At 35.3% G+C, this 23,797-nt stretch overlaps 1 protein-coding gene across 1 annotated transcript; it reads left to right on the top strand.

The window, feature by feature from the left end:
• Nucleotides 1-14,643: 14,643 nt before the first annotated feature.
• Nucleotides 14,644-20,782, top strand: CMT1 (chromomethylase 1). Its single transcript, XM_089628578.1, has 20 exons — nucleotides 14,644-15,029; nucleotides 15,142-15,182; nucleotides 15,292-15,400; nucleotides 15,487-15,594; nucleotides 15,695-15,823; nucleotides 16,060-16,159; nucleotides 16,494-16,717; nucleotides 16,827-16,892; nucleotides 17,133-17,432; nucleotides 17,638-17,696; nucleotides 17,789-17,855; nucleotides 18,165-18,494; nucleotides 18,995-19,066; nucleotides 19,145-19,234; nucleotides 19,367-19,454; nucleotides 19,551-19,663; nucleotides 19,747-19,895; nucleotides 19,976-20,045; nucleotides 20,122-20,225; nucleotides 20,334-20,782. The coding sequence occupies exons 1-20, from the start codon at nucleotides 14,766-14,768 to the stop codon at nucleotides 20,482-20,484; spliced, it is 2,634 nt and encodes an 877-aa protein (XP_089484704.1). The 5' UTR covers nucleotides 14,644-14,765; the 3' UTR covers nucleotides 20,485-20,782.
• Nucleotides 20,783-23,797: the final 3,015 nt, after the last annotated feature.

Raw genomic sequence — 23,797 nt, 5'->3', positions numbered from 1 at the left:
CTATTTTTACGTGTACTTTTTCATGCATGCAATTTGTCTTTTATTTCCGTCAATATTACTATAATATTGCTAACAATCTTGAAGCTTTTTTTCTCGAAAAAGACAGGTTGCGTGGAGGAAAGGATTATTTTTTTTTCCTTAATATAATCGGTTTCCAGTTTTTGTTTCCGATTTGTTTTCGGATTTGTTTGAAAAGTTACTGATTTGTGATTTTCTTTTGTAGAAAATATGACTAACGTGAACGACAACGACTCGACGAACATGAATCTTAGAGGGAACGTTGGAGACAACCCCTCCGTGGTGAACACCCCGCCAACCCTTATCAACATCGGCCAAATCCCTGTGACCTTGGGACAAAGCTCGATGGCGGCTACGGCCGGGAACGGACCCGCGGGTCTTGTTCAACCGATGGCGGGTTTGGGCCTTGATGGTTCAAACGTGGGCGTGGCTCGAGGGCCTCCCACGGTGATGCCGGCCGAGAGGCCGGGGAAGTTTGACGGACTCAACTTCAAAAGGTGGCAACAAAAGATGGTTTTCTTTTTGACAACCATCGGACTTGCACGGTTCTTAACCGAAGATCCTCCGGCCACTCCTCGAGAGGGTGAAGCCGACCCACAAGTGCTTCGGGCCTATGTGGGGTGGAACGAATCCGACTATCTTTGTCGAAACCACGTGTTGAATTGTCTCGCCGACTCTTTATACAACGTGTATAGCTCTAAAGTATCTTCTAAAGAGCTATGGGATTCGTTGGATCGCAAGTACAAAACCGAGGATGCGGGCTCAAAGAAGTATATTGTGGGTCGTTTCCTTGAGTACAAGATGGTGGACACAAAGACCGTTGTGAGTCAAGTCCAAGAGCTTCAACTCATTTTCCATGAGATTCAAGCCGAGGGAATGACCATTAGCGAGTCTTTCCAAGTTGCCTCCGTGATAGAGAAGTTACCACCTGGGTGGAAGGAGTTCAAGAACTACCTTAAGCACAAGCGAAAGGAGATGAGTCTTGAGGACTTGGTTGTTCGCCTCCGAATCGAAGAAGACAACCGAGGATCCGATATGAGACTTAGAACCGTCTCCGAGCGAGCTAACGTCGTCGAACATGGCGAGAACTCGAAGGGGAAGAAGCCCGCCCACAAGCTTGGAGTCAAGAGTGGGACGTTCAAGAAGAAGGGCCAACAAAAGATTGTTGGTAAATGCTACAATTGCAACAAGGTCGGTCACCGAGCTGTCGATTGTAGAAAGCCGAAGAAGAACAAGGAGGCCAATGTGGTGGAGGATGATAATGACCTCCTCGTTGCTGTGGTCTCCGAGGTCAACATGGTTGACTCTAACCCGAAGGAGTGGTGGCTGGACACTGGAGCAACCCGCCACATCTGCACTGATAAGAATTCCTTCTCCACCCTCGAGCTACCTGGAGATGGAGAGAGGTTGTTTATGGGCAACTCTGCCACCTCTGAAGTCAAGGGGGAAGGTGAAGTCTTCTTGAAGATGACCTCTGGGAAGGAACTGAAGCTCACTAAGGTGCTCTACGTGCCTGATATGAGGAAGAATCTGATTTCTGGGACTGTGCTAGATAACCATGGGTTTAGGATGGTTTTAGAGTCTCAAAAGCTTGTATTGTCTAAGAATGGTATGTATGTGGGCAAGGGCTATGTCAAGAATGGCATGGTCAAAATGAATGTAATGGCCATCAAGGCAAAAGATATTAATAAAGCTTCTTCTTCCTCTTATATGATTGTGTCGTCTAATTTATGGCATGGTAGACTAGGTCATGTGAATTATGACACACTGAGAAAATTGATTAATTTGGAGTGTATTCCAAAGTTTAATATTGACTCAAATCATAAATGTGAAATTTGTGTTGAAGCAAAATTAACAAGAACATCCTTTCATAGTGTTGAAAGAAGTAATGAACCTCTCGATTTAATCCATACCGATTTATGTGATTTAAAGTTCATGCCCACGAGAGGTGGTAATAAACATTTTGTGACTTTTATTGACGATTGTACAAAATATTGTTACGTATATTTGCTTAAAAGCAAAGATGAAGCAATTGAGAAATTTGCCATATACAAATTGGAAGTTGAGAATCAACTCAACAAGAAGATTAAGAAAGTGCGAAGTGATCGAGGAGGTGAATATGTTGAACCATTTGGTACTTTTTGTGCACAACATGGAATTATTCACGAAGTCACTCCACCTTATTCTCCTCAATCAAATGGCGTTGCAGAACGTAAGAATCGCACTCTCAAGGAGATGATGAATGCAATGTTGTTAAGTTCTGGGTTACCCCAAGAAATGTGGGGGGAAGCGATCTTGTCTGCAAATTATCTTCTGAACAAGATACCCCGAAAGAAGGAGAATAAGTCTCCGTCTGAGCTATTTATAGGAAAGAAACCTTCCTATAAATATTTGCGAATGTGGGGGTGCTTGGCCAAAGTAATGGCTCCCGCTCCTAAGAAAATGAAGATAGGACCAAAAACTGTAGATTGTATCTTCATTGGGTATGCACATCATAGTAATGCATATAGATTCCTTGTGTATGACTCGAAAAACCCCGATATACACAATGATTCGATTATGGAATCTAAAAATGCTTCGTTCTTTGAACATGTATTTCCTTATAAGTCTAAGGAAGATGAACCAAGTTCATCAAACCATTCTCTTGAGGATATTGAGGAAATAACTCAAGATAATGATGAAGAATCCGAAGAAGAGATAGAGTCTGGGGGACTTAGACGAAGTAAGCGAGCAAGGGTCGAAAAATCATTTGGTTCTGATTATTTCACCTATATGTTGGAGGGTCCACCTCTAAATTATAAAGAGGCTGTGAATTCTGTTGAGGGTCACTTATGGAAAGAAGCCATAAGAAGTGAAATAGACTCAATCATGCAAAACCACACTTGGGAGTTGGTTGACCTTCCTCCTGGAAGTAAAACACTTGGATCTATGTGGATCTTTACGAGGAAGATGAAAGTCGATGGCTCAATTGATAAATACAAAGCACGACTGGTAATCAAAGGGTATAAACAACAAGAGGGTGTTGATTACTTTGATACTTATTCTCCCGTGACGAGAATAACTTCTATTAGATTGATAATTGCCGTTGCTGCATTACGCAATCTTGAAATTCATCAAATGGATGTAAAAACAGCCTTTCTTAATGGGGATCTCGAAGAAGAGATCTATATGAATCAACCTGATGGTTGTATTGCACCTGGACAAGAAAAGAAAGTCTGTAAACTTGTCAAGTCACTTTATGGCCTTAAACAAGCCCCAAAGCAATGGCATGAGAAATTTGACAACGTCATGATGTCAAATGGATTTAAGATCAACGAGTGTGACAAATGTGTGTACATTAAAACCACTGAACATGGGTATGTGATTCTGTGTTTATATGTAGATGACATGCTCATAGTGGGAAGTAATGATCGTATGGTACAATCCACAAAAGATATATTGAACTCAAGGTTCGATATGAAAGATCTGGGAATTGCGGATGTAATTCTGGGGATCAAAATTACCCGAACACCCAATGGGATTGTACTGGATCAAACACACTACGTTGATAAAATTCTAGACAAGTTTGGGAATAACGATTCTGGAGTCTCGAGAACTCCCATAGACATTAGTCAACACTTGTCTAAGAATAAAGGTGAAAGCATCTCTCAAATTGAATATGCTAGAGTGATAGGCAGTCTCATGTACTTGATGAGTTGCACGAGACCGGATTTAGCCTACACCGTGAGTAGACTAGCTCGTTATACGAGTAATCCAAGTGCTGAACACTGGAAAGCAATCGTAAGAGTATTGAGATATTTACGATTCACTCGTGATTATGGTCTACACTATACGAGATATCCCGAGGTAATTGAAGGTTACACTGATGCAAGTTGGATATCTGATATTCAAGATTCAAAAGCCACGAGTGGTTATGTATTCACTCTGGGAGGTGCAGCCATATCTTGGAAATCCTCCAAACAAACTGTGATAACGAGATCCACGATGGAATCTGAGTTTGTTGCATTGGATAAATGTGGGGAAGAAGCCGAATGGCTAAGGAACTTTGTGGAGGATATTCCTAATTGGACAAAACCGATGCCTGCAATATGTGTATATTGTGATAACCAATCTGCTATTGGTAGGGCACATAGTGTGATGTATAATGGTAAGTCCAGACATATCCGTCGACGACATAATACCATTAGACAACTTCTCTCATCTGGAATCATTAGTATTGACTATATTAGGTCCAAAGAGAACATTGCGGATCCGCTAACCAAAGGGTTAAATAGGGACCAAGTAGAGAAGACAACCAAAGGAATGGGGCTAAAGCCCATGGCAAATAAAGCCAAGGCAAAGGAAACCCAACCATGATGACTGGAGATCCCAAGATCTTGGTTCAAAGGGACAACCTAATTGTCAATGGCTTTGTGAGGTCACTGTGGGGGAAAACCCCTAATCCTATTCCTAAATATTAAACAGTGACTCCCGTACGAGGTTAAGCTTAGAGCTTTTAATGATTCTGTGAAATCGGATCGTTGAGATTCCGAATGAGTAATGCGGGATTACTCTTAATAAAAGAATCACCTATGTGAGAGAGAAGTGGGGCCGCTTCAAAGGAGAATTAATTGGGCTTAATTCTTTAGAAACTCTTGCAGAACCAGGCTGATGTTCAGGGCCAAAATGAACATAACCATGAGAACAGAACCTGTGTCAGGGAAATATCAGTGGGGGATATGTTTATCGTTTATGCAAAACGGCTAACAGTTCAAGGACAACGTGTCTACTGAGTAGTCAGTAAAGATGGCATATCTTACCGAGGGAAGGTTCAAAGGCTTTGCCTACCTATCCTATACTGGTATTGACCGTAGAATCTATCACCACATCGAGTCGTGTCTTTATAATTGTCGTCTCAATTTCATTCATGTGGGGGATTGTTGGAATGTGTTAATAAATTTTATTTATTATTATCATGTGGATGGCTGATTTGTGGCAACAAGTTGAGTGGGTTCCACTCATCGGAATTGAATAATTCCAAGTGATACGGATTCCTCGTAACGAGGGCTATAAAATCGAATATTTGTTTGCCAAAATCGGACCTAAGATGAATGAGAAATTGATGCTCAAAGTAGGCTAAAGAAACACAATTGTTGTTGTGTTGTGGAAGTGAAAACCCAAGAGTCCCACATTGGTTGGGGATGTGTGTTGTGGTAGTGTTTATATACTATCCTCTCTCTTTAATGGTCAAGCAAGTGCAAGAGAGGAGAGTGTGGGTGGGTTATCTCTTAACCCCTCGCGCGCGCACACACACACACACACGCGCGCCGAGCCGAGCCGAGCCGGGCCGGGCTCGGGCTCGGGTTTCGGGTTTCGGGTTTCGGGAATTGTCTCGGTCTCGGGCTTTCTTTTTACTACAAATTTCACTTCTTAATGTTTTAATTCCTCATGTTGCGCGTTATGGTTGGGAATTAAACATGAAACCGTGCGTTATGGCCATGCATCAATGCGCCATGAAGGAGGATTAACGTTGTGCGATAATGACCTCATTAGGAGTGAGACGTTGGCATGTAACCGCGTGTTAATAGCCTCATTAGGGGCATTAAACTCCTTTAAGGCTGGGCGTTTTGCTGGGTGGTTCAAATTCGGATGCCTTGGCCTATATAAAGGGTCCGAAGCTCTCATTCAGGAGACTTGAAAATTCCAGAAATTCCCCACTGTTCCCGATCCTCTCTTGCTCCCAGAAAATTTTCTTTGTCTTGGTGATAGTATTCTCGCAGGTTCTAGTTCGCCGAGAGAGTCAAGTGGTTGGTGCTCACCTTGCCTCTGACGTCGTTGTATCCTGGGAGGCTTTCGCTCACGATTTCCAGCACCCTGTGGGAGAGCGATAAAAAGCTTCAAGGAAACCGTCCAACGGGCCTCGACTTTTCCGACCTGTTTTTTGTTTTCCGGTTCTTAATATAAAGGTGTAACCGGGTTTTGTAATCTATTTTTACGTGTACTTTTTCATGCATGCAATTTGTCTTTTATTTCCGTCAATATTACTATAATATTGCTAACATCGGTGATGTTGAATCCGCCTATAAAACCACCCAAATCATAGAAAAATTAGGTTGTAGAGTTGGGATGACTTTCTCTTTGTAGGTCAATCCTAAAAAAAGGATTTTTCGCTTGAGCATCGAGAGGAAACAAAGAGACAGAGTTCGAGCTCGAGCTAGGACGAGTTCCTTCGGTTACTTAGTAGTTGTTTCTTCTCTATTTTTTTATCATTTAAATTGTGGTTCAGAGTGCACTGATTTCTACCATCAACTATTTCTGTTACAATTGTATCTATTTTCGGGAAGATTGATGATGTACCTCCGAATACTAATTTTGAATAGCATATCTTATAATGAAAATACTATAAAGTTCTTCGTCTATATATTCACTTTTCTATGCCTGTTTTTTTTTTTTCTTTTTCTTTTTCTTCTCGATGTTTATTGCGGGAAGTCTATATTCACTGGCTGTGCTCGTACTCGGAGACGACCACAAAATTTTCTGAATAAGATAAATAAATGTATGAATGCCCAAGAAATATCACCCATAAGTAAGAGCAAAGCAACAGATTCTCTAATAAGTCACCATTTGTAAGTGTAAAAAATATCAAGTGATTTTAGTTATGTTCAGTGAATAATTTTTTTTTAATGGGCGTTCAATGATTTTTCGTCCTGGTTTTTAAGGTTTGGTTGGTTTAGATTTGTGTCAACAAAACTCATCTATAAAGATTATAGTTTAGAAAAGATATATAGCTTAAATGTAATATTAGCATAACACTAAATTATCATTTGGATGAGTAGCGTATGAAATTAAATGAATCAATGTAGCTTGGAACAAACAACAAAATACCATATTTGTATCTGCCGAAAAAAAAAAATAGAATAATGCCATAAACACACGTGTGTCTGCTAAACAACAGACGTGTATTTTTCGATCATCAAATACAGTTTATGTATCTTCTGTATAGGTTTTTATTGTAATGAAATTTGAGTAGAATGTTTGATGTGTTATAAAAAGTTTGAACGTTTATTTCGCACCATGCTTTTAGCAATTAATAAGGGAAATTAAGGCGGTACAAAATCGAACCGAAAATCGGATAAAACCGATATCCAAACCGAATCGAAACCGAAATCTGGAGCCACGTTAGATAACCGAAATTCGGATTCGGATCGATCCGGTTTAAAAAACTGAACCGGATATCAGATTTGATTTTAGACAAATTTGGATATCGGTTATACAACCGATTTTTTTATTTAAAAAATTAAATTAAAAATAATTAAACATAGGTCTTTCACAATCACCTAGACCATGATTTTGAAAAAAAAAAAAAAAAAAAACTTCGCAATATTTTTTTACCCAACTTTTATTTTTTATTTTTTAGACTATAAATTATTATTTTAGAGCTTTATATTACTCGTTTTTCATTGTACTCATTTTAGAGCTTTATTTTAGAACTAGATATGTATTTTACAAACTGGATAGCCGGTTTGTTTAAACCGAATATAAAACTGGATCCAAAATTTAAAGAATCGGATAACCGAATTTTGAAAAACGGATATTGGATTTAAGAAATTGGATAACCGAATATTCGGATAACCAAACTTCGGTTTTAGACTAAACTGGACCAGATATTGGACCGAATTTTTAAAAACCGAATATTCGGATTCGGATATAAAAAATGTAAGAAACCGAACCGAACCGATCCAGTTTCAACCCTAAGGGAAATTGCACTCTTTAGACTTCATAGCCAGTTTAACTGTTTGGTCAGGTTTTTGATGGTTAACAAAGTTATAAACTCAAACTCATTGCGAAAATAGTCGTATTTCTCATTGTTAAGAATATGAATAAAATCCATAAATTGAAATTCAACATAATACATTAGATGCCCCTTTAAATATTATCGGATGAAATCCAATATGTTCATCACTAATATTTAAGATGCCTAGAAAAAAAATCCAAAAATATTAATAAAGAAAAAAAATTCAATGTTCATCACAATATATAAGTTGCGTAAAAAAAAATTCCGAAAACATTAAAAAACACACACAAAATTTGAGCTTTAATATGTTTTGAGAAGCTCAACATGTTTTATTCCGAAAAAATAAAATAGAGTGAAGAGTTTTATAGGAGTCGAGAAATACAAAAAACGAAATATACATTGTTCTATTTTGAGTACAATATTTTCAAGATTTATCTTTTTATTTTTAACTCTTTAATTTGTTAAATGGATATTGTAGATATCTAGCAAATTTCAAACTTGAGTTTAAAGAAATATTCAATGTTTCGTTTATTTTGGTAAATGAGTCATTTAACGTATGGAAATACTAAGGACAATCATGTAAAATGATATCTCATAATTGAAGTCACGTCACCAACTGTGACTACATTTTAAACTTGCTTAAATCATTGGGTAGATTGCAAATTCAACATGTCAAGTGGTCTAGTCCGTGAGATTTTTGTTGTTTAATTATATAAATTAATGTTCATGGTAGTTTGTATTTAATTTCAAGATGGAACTTTAATGTAAACATAAATTACACATGTGTGATGGGATATATCTATCGAATTAAAAAATATGACAAAAATAAAATTGTTGAAGAAAAGACGAGCAATTGAAAAATTTGTCATATTTAATAAAACTAAGGGGTCAAACAAAAAGTCATTTAAAAAAAATGCAAAATTTAAACTTATAACGTTTCTTTTATAAAAAAATTATTGTTTACATAAAATGTGTATATTCGTACATTTTAAGTAGTTAATTTTAGTGAATTGGTAGTTTGCCAAATCTTTCTAAAAGGTCGAGTACAAAGTGTTTTGATTAGTTAGTTACACTCAAAGATCGTCTTATCGTTATCATACCGGGACTTAAATTTTGGACCGCTTACCGGATGGAAGAATCGTCACTCGTGAATGAAGAATCGGTCGATGGATTTGGCCAAGCTCTTGATCCCGGAGTGTAATCTTCTTGGATCAGAGGACCCCGAAGATCCACCGGGACCTTCGTCTCTTCGTCAGAGTCCCCTCGACTTTTTCGGAGGTCGGCTCGCATCGACTCACAAAACTCTCACGTTGCTTCTTCTTTTGATAGCATACGTAGAATAACTCTCGCATTTCCTCATGTACTTCACGAGGAACCTTGTCGCACATCTTCGCACTATTTGTCTTTCTATGTTCGCCAAGTGATTTTCACGCAAGTGATTCCACCACCGCCAATGATGTACCCACAAAATTTGCATTGCTTGTATTCGGCCGTCCTTCGACAGGCTCGCAATACTTCAGTGCCGGGTCGGACGCCATACTTCATCATCATAATCATCAATTCATCATCATATTCATTTGAAATCAACACAGTCATCATCATAATCATCATCATAATTACTAATTCATCAACATATTCATAATCATAAATATCAATTCATCATTATAATAATCTAACATATTCATCATCATACTCGTCTAAAATCAACATATTCATCATCATAATCATCAATTCATCAACATATTCATAATCATCAAATCATCAATTCATCAACATATTCATCGTCATAATCACCAATTCATCCACTCATCTCAAATCAACATATTCATCATCACAATCATCAATTCATCAACATATTCATGGATTAAAACACAAAATTAAGAAAAAAAATGAAAAAAAAAATTCATCAAACTCGAGAAATTCGAGTGACTTACCTAGCGGGTTCCTCGGAAAGCTGACAAATTATGCTTAGGGCCACCGGAATCCGACGGGAAGCGCGCCACCTATGAAGAAAATCGGGAAATTGGACCGAGAAATGAGCAACTCTCTTCTTAGAGAAACTAATTCCGCCAGTCAAGGGTTTCATCAAAATGAGGATATGGAAGCTATGGTTTTCCCGAAAATGAGACCAAATTGGTCTTATATAGAACGAAATCCAGTCTAAAAGAATTCGGTCCGATTCGACCGGTTTCCCCCCGGTTTCTAGGAACGAAACATGTTTTTGTCTCTACCCTACCGATCTTCTCCGGTTCGATGGTTCCCATCCGGTTCCCCCGAAAAGTCGATCTCTGGTTACACTACACTATTATTAATTGAAATAAATTAAAATTATTAAAAATAAAAAAATACAAAAATCATTTAGATGATATATATTATATTATTAAAAAAAATCACTGAATACATTTTAATAATCTTATTTAAATTGTGAAAGTATCGTCAAACGTTGGTTAATATGAAGTTCAATAGGTAGATTTAACGTATTATATGTAATTTATAGATGAACATTTACAATATTTTATTCATTTTGAGTATACTCAATGATAAAATATTTCTTATTATTATGAAAATTTATTGTATTATGTTCAATAAAATAAAATAAAAATTATAAATTATAATTATTACAAGGGCGTTGTAGGGATCTAGCCAAATTGAAATATATGATTTGCAATATAGTCATAGTTTGATTAATTTATGGAATTTAACCATCTAGCCAAATTGAAATATATGATTTGCAATATAGTCATAGTTTGATTAATTTATGGAATTTAACCATAGCATGTTAGTCTTCTACCTATATACCCTTAATTGTCAATATTATTTTAAGAAATAAAAAAAAAGCAAAAAAAATTGAATCCCACAAATTAAGTACCGGCATTCTCAATACTTGCAATTAATTATTACTCAAATTAAAAAAAAAAACTGTGAATCTTCATTAACAACAAAAAAAAGGCGAGAAGAAAAAAAAAAGAAAAACAAAATTGATTAAAAAAGAATGAAGACGTGAAGACGTCTGTTAACATATATTAACAACTATTAACAATTAACTGCGCAATTTTAAAAATAAACTCAGAAACCCACAAGCTTATTAACATTTATTACCGATTATTAACTAAACGCTATTTAGAAGAAAAAAGTTCAGACTTGTTGTTGATGATCTTTGCGCCTATCTTCAAACCATAACCCTAGCCCTGACCTTCAATTGTGAGTCCTACAACAAGCAATTAACGAAAACAACAAAGAAATCAAAACCCCAAATTTGCTAACCCTAAACCGACTCAATGGAGGAAATTTTGAGGTTTCCAACCTCGTGGCAATCTGAAACTCTGGCCACATCTTCAACGGAATCACAACATCTAACATTTGCAGAGAACACAAAAATCCTAAGCCGAACACGCAAATTCTGACGAGACTGAACAAGATGATAGAGGATTTAAGTAAAGAAGAAGAAGAACGAATGGGAGGCGGAAATCATACCTCTACATGGTGCTCCGCCAACTTGAAGAACAATTTATTTAATTAACATAACCTGTAATTTAATTAACTTCGGCCTGGTGAGCATTTTCTTGATAAAATGAAACTTGGGCTACTTTTTAAAACGAGTGTGAGCTATTAGGCTACTGGTCTAATTGACCAATAATAAAATAAGATACATCAGTGAAATGATTTTATAAATTTACAATAATTTAAATTTATTTCAATTAATAATAGGGTAGTGTAGCTAAATAACTAAAATACTATGTACTCGACCTTTTTGAAAGGTTTGAAAAAATACCTATTAATAAAAATTAACTACATAAAATGTATGGATACACCCTTGCACTCATTACCTTAAAAAAACAGAAACATAAAAAATAAATTACAATAAACATCATTAGTACAAATTTTGGGCTTTTATTTAACATTAACATAATTTGCACCTTGTTTAGTTTTATTTATTGCTTTTAATTTGCACTTGAAACATGTATGAAGGATAAAATCGTAATGAATAATTGATTATGAAATATACGTGTACAAATTTGGTTAAAATAAAAACAATTAAGAAAAGTTGGGTTTTTGCGATTTGAAAATCTTAAGCGGCTTATTACGAGTAATTTTTCTTAAAATATGAATTTTAATTTGTACATCACTTATATCATATTCTGTTTAGAAACCGAACGCTAATTTATTAGCTTTCTGTTGTAAATTGTTTTTTTTATATGTAATTTTTCGAACGACATTTCCAATAGACAGTTCAAATGGCAAGTTTGAATGTCAAGTTTATAATGGAATAGTTTGGATGAGATGGTCAGTTCATATAGTGTGCCAAACATACCCAATATCTTAAAATGACTTATTTATCTATTGCCCAAGGACCTCGAAGAGGTTAAGCCGACTTTGTCGAGTAGATGGGTACTCGACCACTTTATTGTGCCACTCTGATTTGGACTGTTCGAATTTGAATGAGTCATATTTGTTTACCTATTTATCCGATAAAAACAAGTATTGCTCGACCCGTTAAAATCGGGCTGGGGTAAAGAGTAAAATTGTCATTAGGGGAATGCAAAGTCAAAATATCATCCACAAATGGTTTATCTTCTAGATATATAACCATTAAACGACTATTTGTTTGAGGAAATTTGCTATAAATTTATTAAGGGAGAGTGAGCATACTAGCTCAATCAACCCACCAATATTAGGAGAATAACCCAAGTTTGAATAAATTAAGTGAATAGCTCAATTAATATTTCACTACCTAAATTACCCTCATATATTAGAGTAAAACTCAATTTTCCCAAAACCTATACCTAAACTCGTTCTCGTCTTCGTCCATTTCACGCCACCGATCCACTTCACGCCGCCGATCCATTTCACGCCGCCGCGTCGTCGTTGATCGTCGTCCATCCTCGTTGCTGATCCCTAACACGTCGCTGGCGAGATCCGCCATAGACGCCGTCAAGATCCGCCATAGACGGCGTCGATTCCGTCGAGCTCCGGCGGCGGCGATGCTCGACCTCACCGGAACGAACCAGATTGACTCGGAAATCGGCGGGGGGAGAGGAATCGGCGGCGGAGAGGAAATCGGCGGCGATGGATGGGATTGAGGAGAGACACTTTGTAAATTCGCGAATCGGTTAATTTAATTAACCTACTGGAGTGAGTTAGGTTAATTAATTAACTGATTCGTGAAGGATTTGAAATTCACAAAAACTTTATAAAAATCATAACTTAAGTCAATTGATATTCAAAGAATTCAATTAATTAACCTAATTCTGAATTCAATCATTTAGTAAATTAACTTTACTCACAAAAAAATCAGAACCTAAACTAATATTCAACCAATAAGTTAATTAATTAACCTAACTCATTCCAGTAGGTTAACCAATTCGCGAATTTACCAAGGGCATTATACTCTGAGCCGAAAATATGGGCTATTTGCTTAATAAAATGAAACTTGGGCTATTCCCCCAATAAAAATGACAAACTTGGCTAGTTACAACAAATTTCATATTTATTAAGGGAAAATATCAACATTATCATCTGTATTCAATTGAAATCAAAATAACTCTTTATTTTTATATTTTATATATACAAAAAATTATATCAAAATATTTCTTTATAAAAATAGCCATTACACTAATTCATTTTAAATTTATAGCTAAAGTTTCATTTTATTAAGAAAATGGCTCACCAAATTCGTAGTAAATTAATTAACTAAAGTAGAAAATTTAATTTACATATTTAATCAATTAATTTATTGCGGGCCTGGTGGACTATTTTCTTAATAAAATAAAATTTGGACTATTTTAAAAAATAGAGTGAGTTATTAGCTTAATTGCCCCTAAAAAAAGTCCATAAATTAAGGATTATAAAACAAATAGATTTATTTATTTATTATTCACTATACATATCTATATTGTTGAATTAATAAGAACAACAATAAAAAAATGAGATGAAATAAGCTATACTTCAATCATATCTCAAATATGATTGAATAGCTCGGAATTGCAATTAGAGCATCTTTAATGGTTTAGCTAAATGTATTGCTTAGCTAAATAGTATTTTTGCCACATAGATTTTTCTAGAGCTAAATAGTTAAGCAACTAGCTTAAATGAGCTAATTTGCTTAGATTTGCTTAGCTAAATCAATAGCCAATATGCAAAACAATGGTTAAACAACTAACTAAACATTTTTGATATTTACAAGCAAATCCCTACAATTATTAAGCAAGAAACCATTAAAGATGCTCTTACGTAAGTTAAGAATTGATAAAAATAATAACTAAATTCATGCACTATAATTTTAAAAAGAGTGACTTAGGTAAATAGTCAATTTAAAGTTATGAATTTGCAAAATAATCAAGTTTTGTATAAAATTAGCGAAAAAACCAAAATGTGCAATAATTTGATTTCAAATTTTTTTTTTTGACCTAAAGATTAATTTATTTGAAAGTGATAAATTATTTATTGTAACCGTCAAAATTTTTGATCTTGGGTGTAAAAAAATTTTGAAAACGTAAATTTATTTACTTTATTAAAAAGTTGAAACTTTAATTATTTTATTAATTAATAAGTTTCAAATAACTATTTTATATAATTTTTTCTTTAGAAATTGAGGTGAGTAGAGTTGAATTGGAAGACAATGAGAAATTTAGATAACCATATACATGACTGAATTGCTGAAATTGATTCATTGAACTATTGTGGACACTCAAACTATGCAATTTCAAAGTGCCAAAAATTAAAGGCGCGCGAATATCGAGTCACCGAACCAAAAAGGCCCAAAAAAATCACAAAATCCCGCTTAAATCTCAAAATTTCAAATTTCAAGATATTTATTCTATAATATATTTTGACGCCTTCTATTGAATATTGATTACTCGATTCAGTCCACCTTCCACAATAGCTGAGCCTTAAAAGCTTTTCCCGTTTTTAGACACTGTCTCTCTCTCTCTCTCTCTCGACGTTTCGCGCTTCCTAACCGTCCGAAACGGAAATGGCGAAATCTCCAAATTCTCGGAAACGAAAGGCCGAGGCCGAGCCGAAGGTGGATTCCGAGACGGAAATGGAGGCAGAATCCGAAATGGAGATGGATTCGGAGGAATTTGAAGCTACAGCGACGGAGACTGAGACCGCCAATCTCAGAACAATCGCTCCTAAGGCGGCGAAGCGCGTTGTCGATTCCGAGTCTAGGTTCATCGGAAATCCGATTCCTTTGGACGAAGCTGTTCAGCTATACCCAAGGCGGTACAAGACTAAGGTAGCTTTACTTTATATTTTATTTCATTTTCACGGCTTTAATCGATTAGCGTTTCTTTTATGACGTGTTCAACGTTTTTTAAGTACTCGTATGTTTGGTTTTGTATTTACAGAGCAAATATGAGAAGGAAGAGAAAAAGGGAAAAGCAAACGAGTGAGTGACTTTTTTTTTAAAATTTTTTTGTTGGGAAATTTTGTTACTTTAGGTTAAACCCTTGTTTTTGTATGTGACATTAATTTATTTTTTTATTTGTTTTTGGCAGGGAACGAGATGACGGGGATGATCAAGAAGACTGGCAAGCAAAGTATCATTACACCCAAGCTGAGGTTGATGGTATAATTTATAATTTATATGACAATGCATATATTAAGGTAAGTTAAGCTTTTCTTGCTTGTTTCGATTTCTTTTTCTGATTTAGAAAAAAAAAATTTATTCGTTTGTTATTTGATGGTTGTAGGCTGATGAAAACCAAGATGATTATATAGCACGAATTGTTGAATTTTTTGAAGGTGTTGATGGCAATCGATATTATAAGGCCTTGTGGTATTACAGACCAATAGACACGGTGAGACTCGAATAAGATGTTAGCTGTTTAGTGTTTTATTTATTTCAGTAATAGTTTCTTTGTTTCCTCTTCTTATTGTTGCTTATGTTGAATTTTGTAGGCGATTGAAGACCTTAAAGAGCATGCCAAAATGTTTGACGAAAAGAGGATATTTTTGTCTGAGATAAAGAACACAAACGAGCTGGATTCTATAGTCTCTAAAGTGAATATAATCAAGGTTTCCCCAAATGTAAGTCAGTTTGATTATCTGGTTCTATTAGTGTTTGTTAGAGAATTTCCAACCAGAAAGTCTACCTTTTAACACATTTTAGGTTAAATGTCAAATAAAGTAAAATTCATTTCCAACCAAATTCTATTCATACCTTAACCTTACCCTGAAATGTGTATTCTGAATTTGATCCAAATGCTCTTATAGAAATTTGAGTCTGTACTTGTAATCTAATGTCTTGAATTTGACCTATTCAGCTTGATCCGGAAGCTAAAGCGGCGGCAATTGCTAATTGTGACTTGTATTATAACATGAAGTATTTGATCCCAAACTTCACTTTTTCTAATGCCGATGATGGTAAGTGAATTATTTTATTTTCCTCTTCTAATGACAAGTTTTGTCTCCAAGATTTCAATAAGTTAAGCGTTAGTCTGTCCATTCATTTTCGGTTGCTTCTCTCTGCCTGGTTTATAGCAAGCTTAAAATCAGTTAATTTTTAATTTTTTTTTCCATTTGATTCATTTCTCATTTTACTTTCTACGGAATATTTAGTAAAACTTGCTGCTGGAATAGTTTTTTAATCAGCCAACATTTTTGTTATGCTTTTAATAATTAATTATAGACCTAAAATACGTTAGACATACTTAAAAGAATGTGTTTTTAACACAGTTTTGATGATGATATTGCTCAGAGGATGCTAATAAAATAAGCGGGGAAGCTTTATCTCGGCAAGATAGTGACCCTGAGTCTACTCTCTCGAGTGATAGCGGCTCAGGTGTCTTTGAAAAGGGAATATGCTCAACAACTGTACCGGAGAAGCCCAAAATGAGCCTTCTTGACCTTTACTCAGGCTGTGGTGCTATGTCGACTGGACTATCCATAGGAGGCTCTCTGTCGGGTGTTAATATTGTGACGGTATGTTACTTTATTCAGTTCCCCGTGCCCTGAATTCTGTTGAAACTTGCATTTTATTTTTCTTCTCGTAAGGTATGATTCTGATGAATTTCCATGTGATAATGTGTAGAGGTGGGCTGTGGACTTTAACGAGTACGCATGTCAAAGCCTCAAGCTTAACCATCCCGAAGCTGAGGTAATAATAACATGCTTGAATTCTATTATTATTATTATTGGTATTACTGATTATTAATATTTCCAACTGGTTTTGGGATTGGGTACTTATAATGTTTAATATGATATTATAGTGCACAGAGCTAAGTAGACAAATAGAAAATATGATGAGATGTTCTCCAAGATGATCGAATATTTAAGAATGTTTTAGATATAGAGCAATTGGATCTTGAATTTGTCCACATACTGTTTGTGGTGACAGGTCAGAAACGAAGCGGCTCAAGACTTTCTTGGTCTGTTGATAGAATGGCAGAATTTGTGCAGAGAATTCAATGTTATCGAGCCTGAACAAGAGGACTTGAATGAGGGAGACAATGTGAAGGAAGAGGAAGAGGATAATGATGATGAAGAAGATGATAATGATAATGATAATGAGGAAGTGTATGAGGTTGAGAAACTACTTGCTGTGAGCTATGGGGATCCCAACGAAAATGCAAAAGAGGAAAAAAAAGGAAAAACAGGAAAAAAGGAAGAAGAGGAGAAAAAAGAGCTACATTTTAAGGTATTTTATATTCAGCTTCACAGTCATACTATTTAGCTCATACTGTCAGAGCTACTTTTGTATCTAATTTACTTTTTAACTGTTGTCCTGGCTATAAACATTTGAGAAAAAGATGCATATATTGATCATGTGATTATATTGAAGAGTAATTAATGGTACGTTGTACTCTGAAAATTAGTATTGACTGCGTGAATGTTTTGATCAGGTCCGATGGAAGGGATATGATGAAAGCGAGGATACGTGGGAACCTATCACTGGTTTGAGGTACCATTGCTAAAAACTTGCCACCACCAATAAAATTATTTTTTTCCCGGGTCATAACTTCTGAATTGATCTTGTGTTACTTTTTTAATCAGTGATTGCAAGGACAAGCTGAAGGAGTTTGTCAGAAAAGGTTACGAAAAAAGGATTGTCCCTTTACCTGTAAGTTATTCCGTTCTCCTGACTTCGAATGTATAAAAAATATCAATGTTTTAAAAGGCGTAAACGGTAATTGAGGCGGTGTAAGCCTCAAAAGTTAGGCATATAATTCTTAGTTCAACTCTCAAATACTGATATAACAATGAAAACATGTCTGACTCATAAAACTTCCAACAATCAAACGCTAAATCAACTAAGATGGGAATGACATTATGCTTAAGGATATGTGATTAAAAAACTGTGGTCTTAGTTATTTTAAACATTGACAAAAATCACATGTTCTTAGTAGTTTCTGAGATTCAAATTTTACAGGGGGACGTTGATTTCATCTGTGGAGGACCGCCGTGCCAGGGGATCAGCGGTTTCAACCGCTTCAGGAACTCGAAGACCCCGTTCGGTGACACGAAGAACGATCAAGGGCGCGTGTATTTTGACATCATACAGTTTCTTAAACCGAGGTACACGCTGATGGAGAACGTGGTGGACATTTTGAAGTTTTCAGGTTCGATCTTGGGACGATATGCGATTGGTCGCTTGGTCGCCATGGACTATCAGTGTCGGATCGGCCAATTGGTCGCTGGCTGTTATGGTGTTCCCCAATATCGATGCCGAGTTTTTCTCTGGGGTGCCCGCCATTCAGAGGTAAGTTTAGTTCAGTGATGTTGAGTTCAATAGGGATTAAAAGTGTTTTACTGAAAGGTTTTTAAGTACATATGAAATCTAATCAGTAAGTTTGAGCAATATTTTGGTGCCTATAATTTTTTTTTTTTGTAAAGGTTGATTTTGTAGCATCATAGTAGTTCGATTATTCATTAGATTAATTATGGAATCAGCACCTAAAGAAATATTGATTACAAAGGTTGTTCTGGCTAAATAGCATAGGGTTGCCTAAAATTGTTGAAATATATATTGTATTGTTTTTCTGAAACAAAATCTTATTTTAAAAAATGTAGTACTTATTTCTTTTACACAAACCTATACTTAAGCCTTTTGTTTAATTGTTCTCACTCTAAAAAAGCATTTGATAATATTTTGGTCATTCAAATTGTTCATGCCATCAAATTGTAATATAATTTTTTATTTTTATTTGTTGCCATGTTAAATTGACAGTTCATAATTCGAACACTTGCATAATGTTGCAGAAACTGCCTCCGTATCCATTGCCCACCCACCGAGTTCAGCAAAACAGGGGCAATTTAGCAAAAGCGTTTGAGGTAATTTTTTTATCTGTAGTTTCATTTTGTTTTTTTAACTCATTTAGAGAATTTGTATTAACTTGTGTTCCCTTGTAGGATTTAATTATTGGATATGGATCTACGGATGAGGTTAAAATGCTTGATACACCGTTGGTTCTAGGAGATGCAATTGTTGATCTTCCTCCGGTATGAACTTTTGTTTTGTTTTGTTTTGTTTTTTTTTTCTTTCTGTCTCTTATATGTATAGGATGCCAAGTTTAGTGTTCATGTTTTCTTCTTCAATATGCGCCGATTTTAACTAACACAACTTTTCTCAAGGTTGAAAATGATGAGAGCCGCGATGAAATATCGTACGGAAATAAATCAAATTCCAAGTTTCACAAGTTTATAAGTCTACCGAAACATAGTAAGTGCATTAATTTCAATGATGCTAGTTTTTTTTTCTCTTTTTCTTTACAAACCACCCCGGCAACTTATGTATATATATTTTCCTTATTTGAAGAGGTGGTTGGGTTTGAGAATACGCCTCCGGGAGAAGCAAAGCTTTTTGACCATCGACCGCTGAAACTCAACCAAGACGACTTCGAGCGAGTCCAAAAAATTCCAAAGAAAAAGGTTTGTAAACATAAAAGTTCATGAACTATTCTTCTATCTGTTTTTTCTTCGTCTCCGAATTCATACATTTTCTTTCCTTCCAGGGCGCAAATTTCAGGGATTTGGCTGGTGTTAAAATAGGAGGTGATAATGTAGTCTTCTTGGATCCCGATGTAAAAAGACCGCTTGTATCATCTGGAAAGCCTTTGGTTCCAGATTATGCTATTTCGTTTATCAAGGGCAAATCCTTAAAGTATGTGGACCATATCATCACTATATCATCATTATTACTTTCTCGAGATGTCTAATCTTCAAAAATCTACTTCTTTGCAGGCCGTTTGGAAGATTATGGTATGACGAAATTATCTCCACTGTTGTTACGAGGGCAGAGCCACATAATCAGGTAGGGTGACGTTTACTTCCATAAAGTTTGTCGATTTTATTTACTTATTCACAAAAAAAATGCCTTTGATCGACAGATTATCATTCATCCTGAGCAAGACCGCGTGCTCACGATTCGCGAGCTCGCAAGGCTACAAGGCTTCCCTGATTTCTACAAACTGTGCGGGCCTGTGAAAGAGAGGTATTTATGTGCAACAATACAACATAATTCCGATGTGTGTTTGTTGTATATTTAGTTGATATGGTTTATTTATCTATAAACGATCTTTTTCAATGCTTTGTTTTTCAGGTACAAGCAGGTTGGGAATGCTGTGGCAGTTCCGGTTGGGACTGCCTTAGGCTATGTCTTAGGGCTGGCGTCCCAAGGGCTGTGCTCGTCTGAACCTGCAATGAAGATTCCCTTCAAGTTCCCCGACTGTCTTCAATCCTCACAGAGTTGATGAAGATGCTGTTAGTTTTAATTGTTACTTGCCACAATGGAAGATTGTGATTTACTAGTCTAACTGTCAGATTTTATTTTTTATTATTGAGGGGACATTAGACTTGTTAATTGCTCTTGTATTGTTGAGGGAAATCCATTTGCCTTAGACCGTCAATTTGCTCCTTTACTGTTGGGGCTTATTGCAATTTAGTTCTACATTTAAAAGACTCCTTAATGGATTTAACCACCTTCAGTCTTTGATTATTGATTGGAATTTCAAGCTCTATAGTGGCATCAATAGCACATGACTTTGTGTGTGTTATGTTTTTGTTTCCTTTAGTTAGCATATAAGCCTTGGTTTTTATTGACATCTTGACACAGATCAGTCCGGGCTTTACCTTTGCTTGGGGTTTTGAGGTAAAGAAATATATGTATTTGTTTGAAGATTATGACTTTCCTTTTGGTGTTCATTGAGACGATAGTTTCAAATCATCCCGGCTATTGTAAGGTATTGGAAATTCCATTTTCAATAGTGTGTCTTTTATTGCTTAACGGAAGTGATATTTCTATTAAGCAATTTCTTATCTTCTATTGCTTAACGGAAGTGGAATTTCCATTAGACTTAATGGAAGTTAGTATTTTCGTTAATTTTCATCAAGTAGTAAAATAAAATTAAAAAAATCAAATTTAAATGATAAATGAAAGGAATTCAAATCTTAAAATTTTAAAAGAAGGTACTAATATGTAAAATGAATTATATTTTTATTAATAACTTTTAAAAGAAAAGGTAAAAACATTACAAAAAGATTATGAGTAAAACATTATAATAAGACCACTTTATTAAGTAATAAAATAAATTTGAAAATCAAATTTAAATGGTAAATGAAAGGGATTCAAATCTTAAAATTTTAAAAGAAGGAATTAATATGTAAAATGAGTTACATTTTTATTAATATTTTTTTTTTATAAAAGGTAAAAACATTACAACAAAATTATGAGTAAAACATTATAATAAGAGTTCACTTCATTAATAGTCGGTTTTGAAAGTTTATAACAAAATTATCAACAAGGTCAATGTTCACAAATGTTTCTTCTCGTTGACACCAATCTTTGTAAACGGTGAGTGCTTCGATCATTTCGGGTTTCAAACTTTGCCTTTCAAACTCAGGTCATCTTGGACAATATCGGAACATATTTTCGTGTTATCGCCACCATACCAGGAAGTTGATGTTGTCTTGGTTCATGGAGGCAAATTGTTGAGAGGTGTATAGCGCGATCTCGTCGTGTTAGACGACTCTTCAGTGGTTGGGTAATGTGGTGACGATCTTGGAGATGAAGTTCCACCTCGGACAAAACGAGCTATATCTCGGAACATTCCTTTACTTGTTGATGAGTGTCGGGGTGGACTCGGCTCAGGATAAGTTGGAATTTGTTGTTGGTAAAACCTGGAAAATGAGTAAAACTCTTCCACGACCCTAGTATGATCATGTGCCATGTAATCTTGTCTAGTATGACGTTTTAAATATTGTAAAAATGTAAGATAACTCTCAAATTTCATTCAGGGGTCTATAATGCATGCAAAACCATATAAGTAAAGAATCTTTGAAGTTCACCAATATTTAAATTTTTTTTCTCTCATAGCTGTGACACATGGCTGAAATATTTCAAAATGGTTGCAATCGTGAAGAGGTTCGGTAATTTTTGTAACACAATGTATCGCTAAATAAGATGTGGGTGTTTAAACGGAAGATAATGCACATGTTTCACCGTAAAAAAACATGAAGAAAATGAGTAAAGCCCTTAGCCACTGCTATGTCTTCTTTGGTTATGTCATGGCCTACGTTTCTGTTCACATATTCACGTGTAACTTTTACATAGACCTTTCTCCTTTGTCATCTGGATCTCCTAGAAGTATTTGCATATTTGGGAACGTGATTTTCTTTTCTTCTTTGGTTGTTGAGCTTGTGGGTTTTCTTGGTCTTTGGGATTAGTGGATCTTCTTATAGAGGAGGTGACTCATTTTGAGGTAGTGGCAGAGGTGATTGGTGTTGAAATGTACGAAGTTGTTCTTAATTTACGAGGTTAAGGTCTTTGTGTGGATGTTGGTGGGAGCTAGAAGATTGGTCATGAACAAGACGATGAAGTGGATGTTGTGTATAGTATTGTTCTTGAATTGGACGAGGAGGAGGTGAAGGTTGTTGTGAAAGAATTTGTGGTAGATATTCTGGTTGATAAGGGGAGATCGGGGCGAATCGGGCTAATTCTAGAGGGTCATTTGGAGGATACTGTTGTGGAGGTTGGTATTCGGTGTTTTTGTGATTGAGAATTCGAGAAAGGTTTAGCCAATTTTTAAAAAATTGGTGTGGTGGAGAGGGTTGTTGAACTTCTTCAGGTTGCTCATCTTGTTGTTGTGATTGTGACAACGTGAGAGTGTGACTAGAAGTTCGACGTGATTCACGTGAACCTCGACGAGAACCTCGGTGAGATGATGATTCGCTAGACATGCTATAATATAAATCAAAACTATATAATATAAATTATAATTTGAATTGAAAACTAAAACTATATAATATAAATAATACTTAGAATAGAAAATTAAAACTATATATTAACAACTTAAATATATAAATTAAAATTATATGATACTTATAAACTATATTAATTATAGTGATAAAATATATAATATAAATTATAATTAGAATTGAAAATTAAAACTATATAATGTAAATAATACTTAGAAAATTAAACTATATATTAATAGCTTAATTATATAAATTAAAATTATATGAAACTATATAAACTATGTATTAAAAAATTAACTATATAATATTTTTTTATAAATCAAAAGTATATAATATAAAGTGTATATAATGTTTGTAGAGAGAATTGAGTATGAGATTGTTGGTTTGTTGTGAAAATAGAAAGAAAATTGTGTGCATTTATAGTGTAAAATGAAAGAGGGAAGAAAGTGTAAAAATTGTTATTATTTTTGAGCCTTAACGATAATAAACGGCCATTTTTTTTATGCCAAAATGTTAATAAATTGAGTGGCCTAGATTGGCCAAAATTTGTTGCATTAAACGGTCATGTTTCCTCTCTAACGTTCACATTTATAAACGGTAGGATTGACTTTGTCTTCTTCCGTCTGCAAGTATGCCACTTTCGACACATGTCGGAAATTTGTGTGCCATTTTCGTGCCATATAGAACACGGTTATTCCGTGAGGCACAACTTGGTTTCGGAAGCCCTTCCTTCCGTAGGATTTCGTGCCGAATAGCAGCTTGAATTTCAAATGAATTGGTCTCTGCCTTTCAGTTATTTTAGATTGTTGG

The sequence above is a fragment of the Urtica dioica genome, chromosome 10, assembly GCF_054948205.1.
Source record: "Urtica dioica subsp. dioica isolate 48M chromosome 10, U.dioica_male_clone48M_v1_H2, whole genome shotgun sequence".
NCBI classification, from domain to species: Eukaryota; Viridiplantae; Streptophyta; class Magnoliopsida; order Rosales; family Urticaceae; genus Urtica; species Urtica dioica.
The sequence above is the reverse complement of the archived record's forward strand: the minus strand, read 5'-3'. Positions and strand labels throughout refer to the sequence as shown.

Bases quoted from the DNA above. Each gene is read 5' to 3' on its own strand.
- CMT1 (XM_089628578.1), top strand. From the start codon at position 14,766: ATGGCGAAATCTCCAAATTCTCGGAAACGAAAGGCCGAGGCCGAGCCG. The intron at 17,433-17,637 runs GTATTTTATATT...TGTTTTGATCAG, and splicing joins AAAAAGAGCTACATTTTAAG to GTCCGATGGAAGGGATATGA. The intron at 19,664-19,746 runs GTTTGTAAACAT...CTTTCCTTCCAG, and splicing joins AAAAAATTCCAAAGAAAAAG to GGCGCAAATTTCAGGGATTT.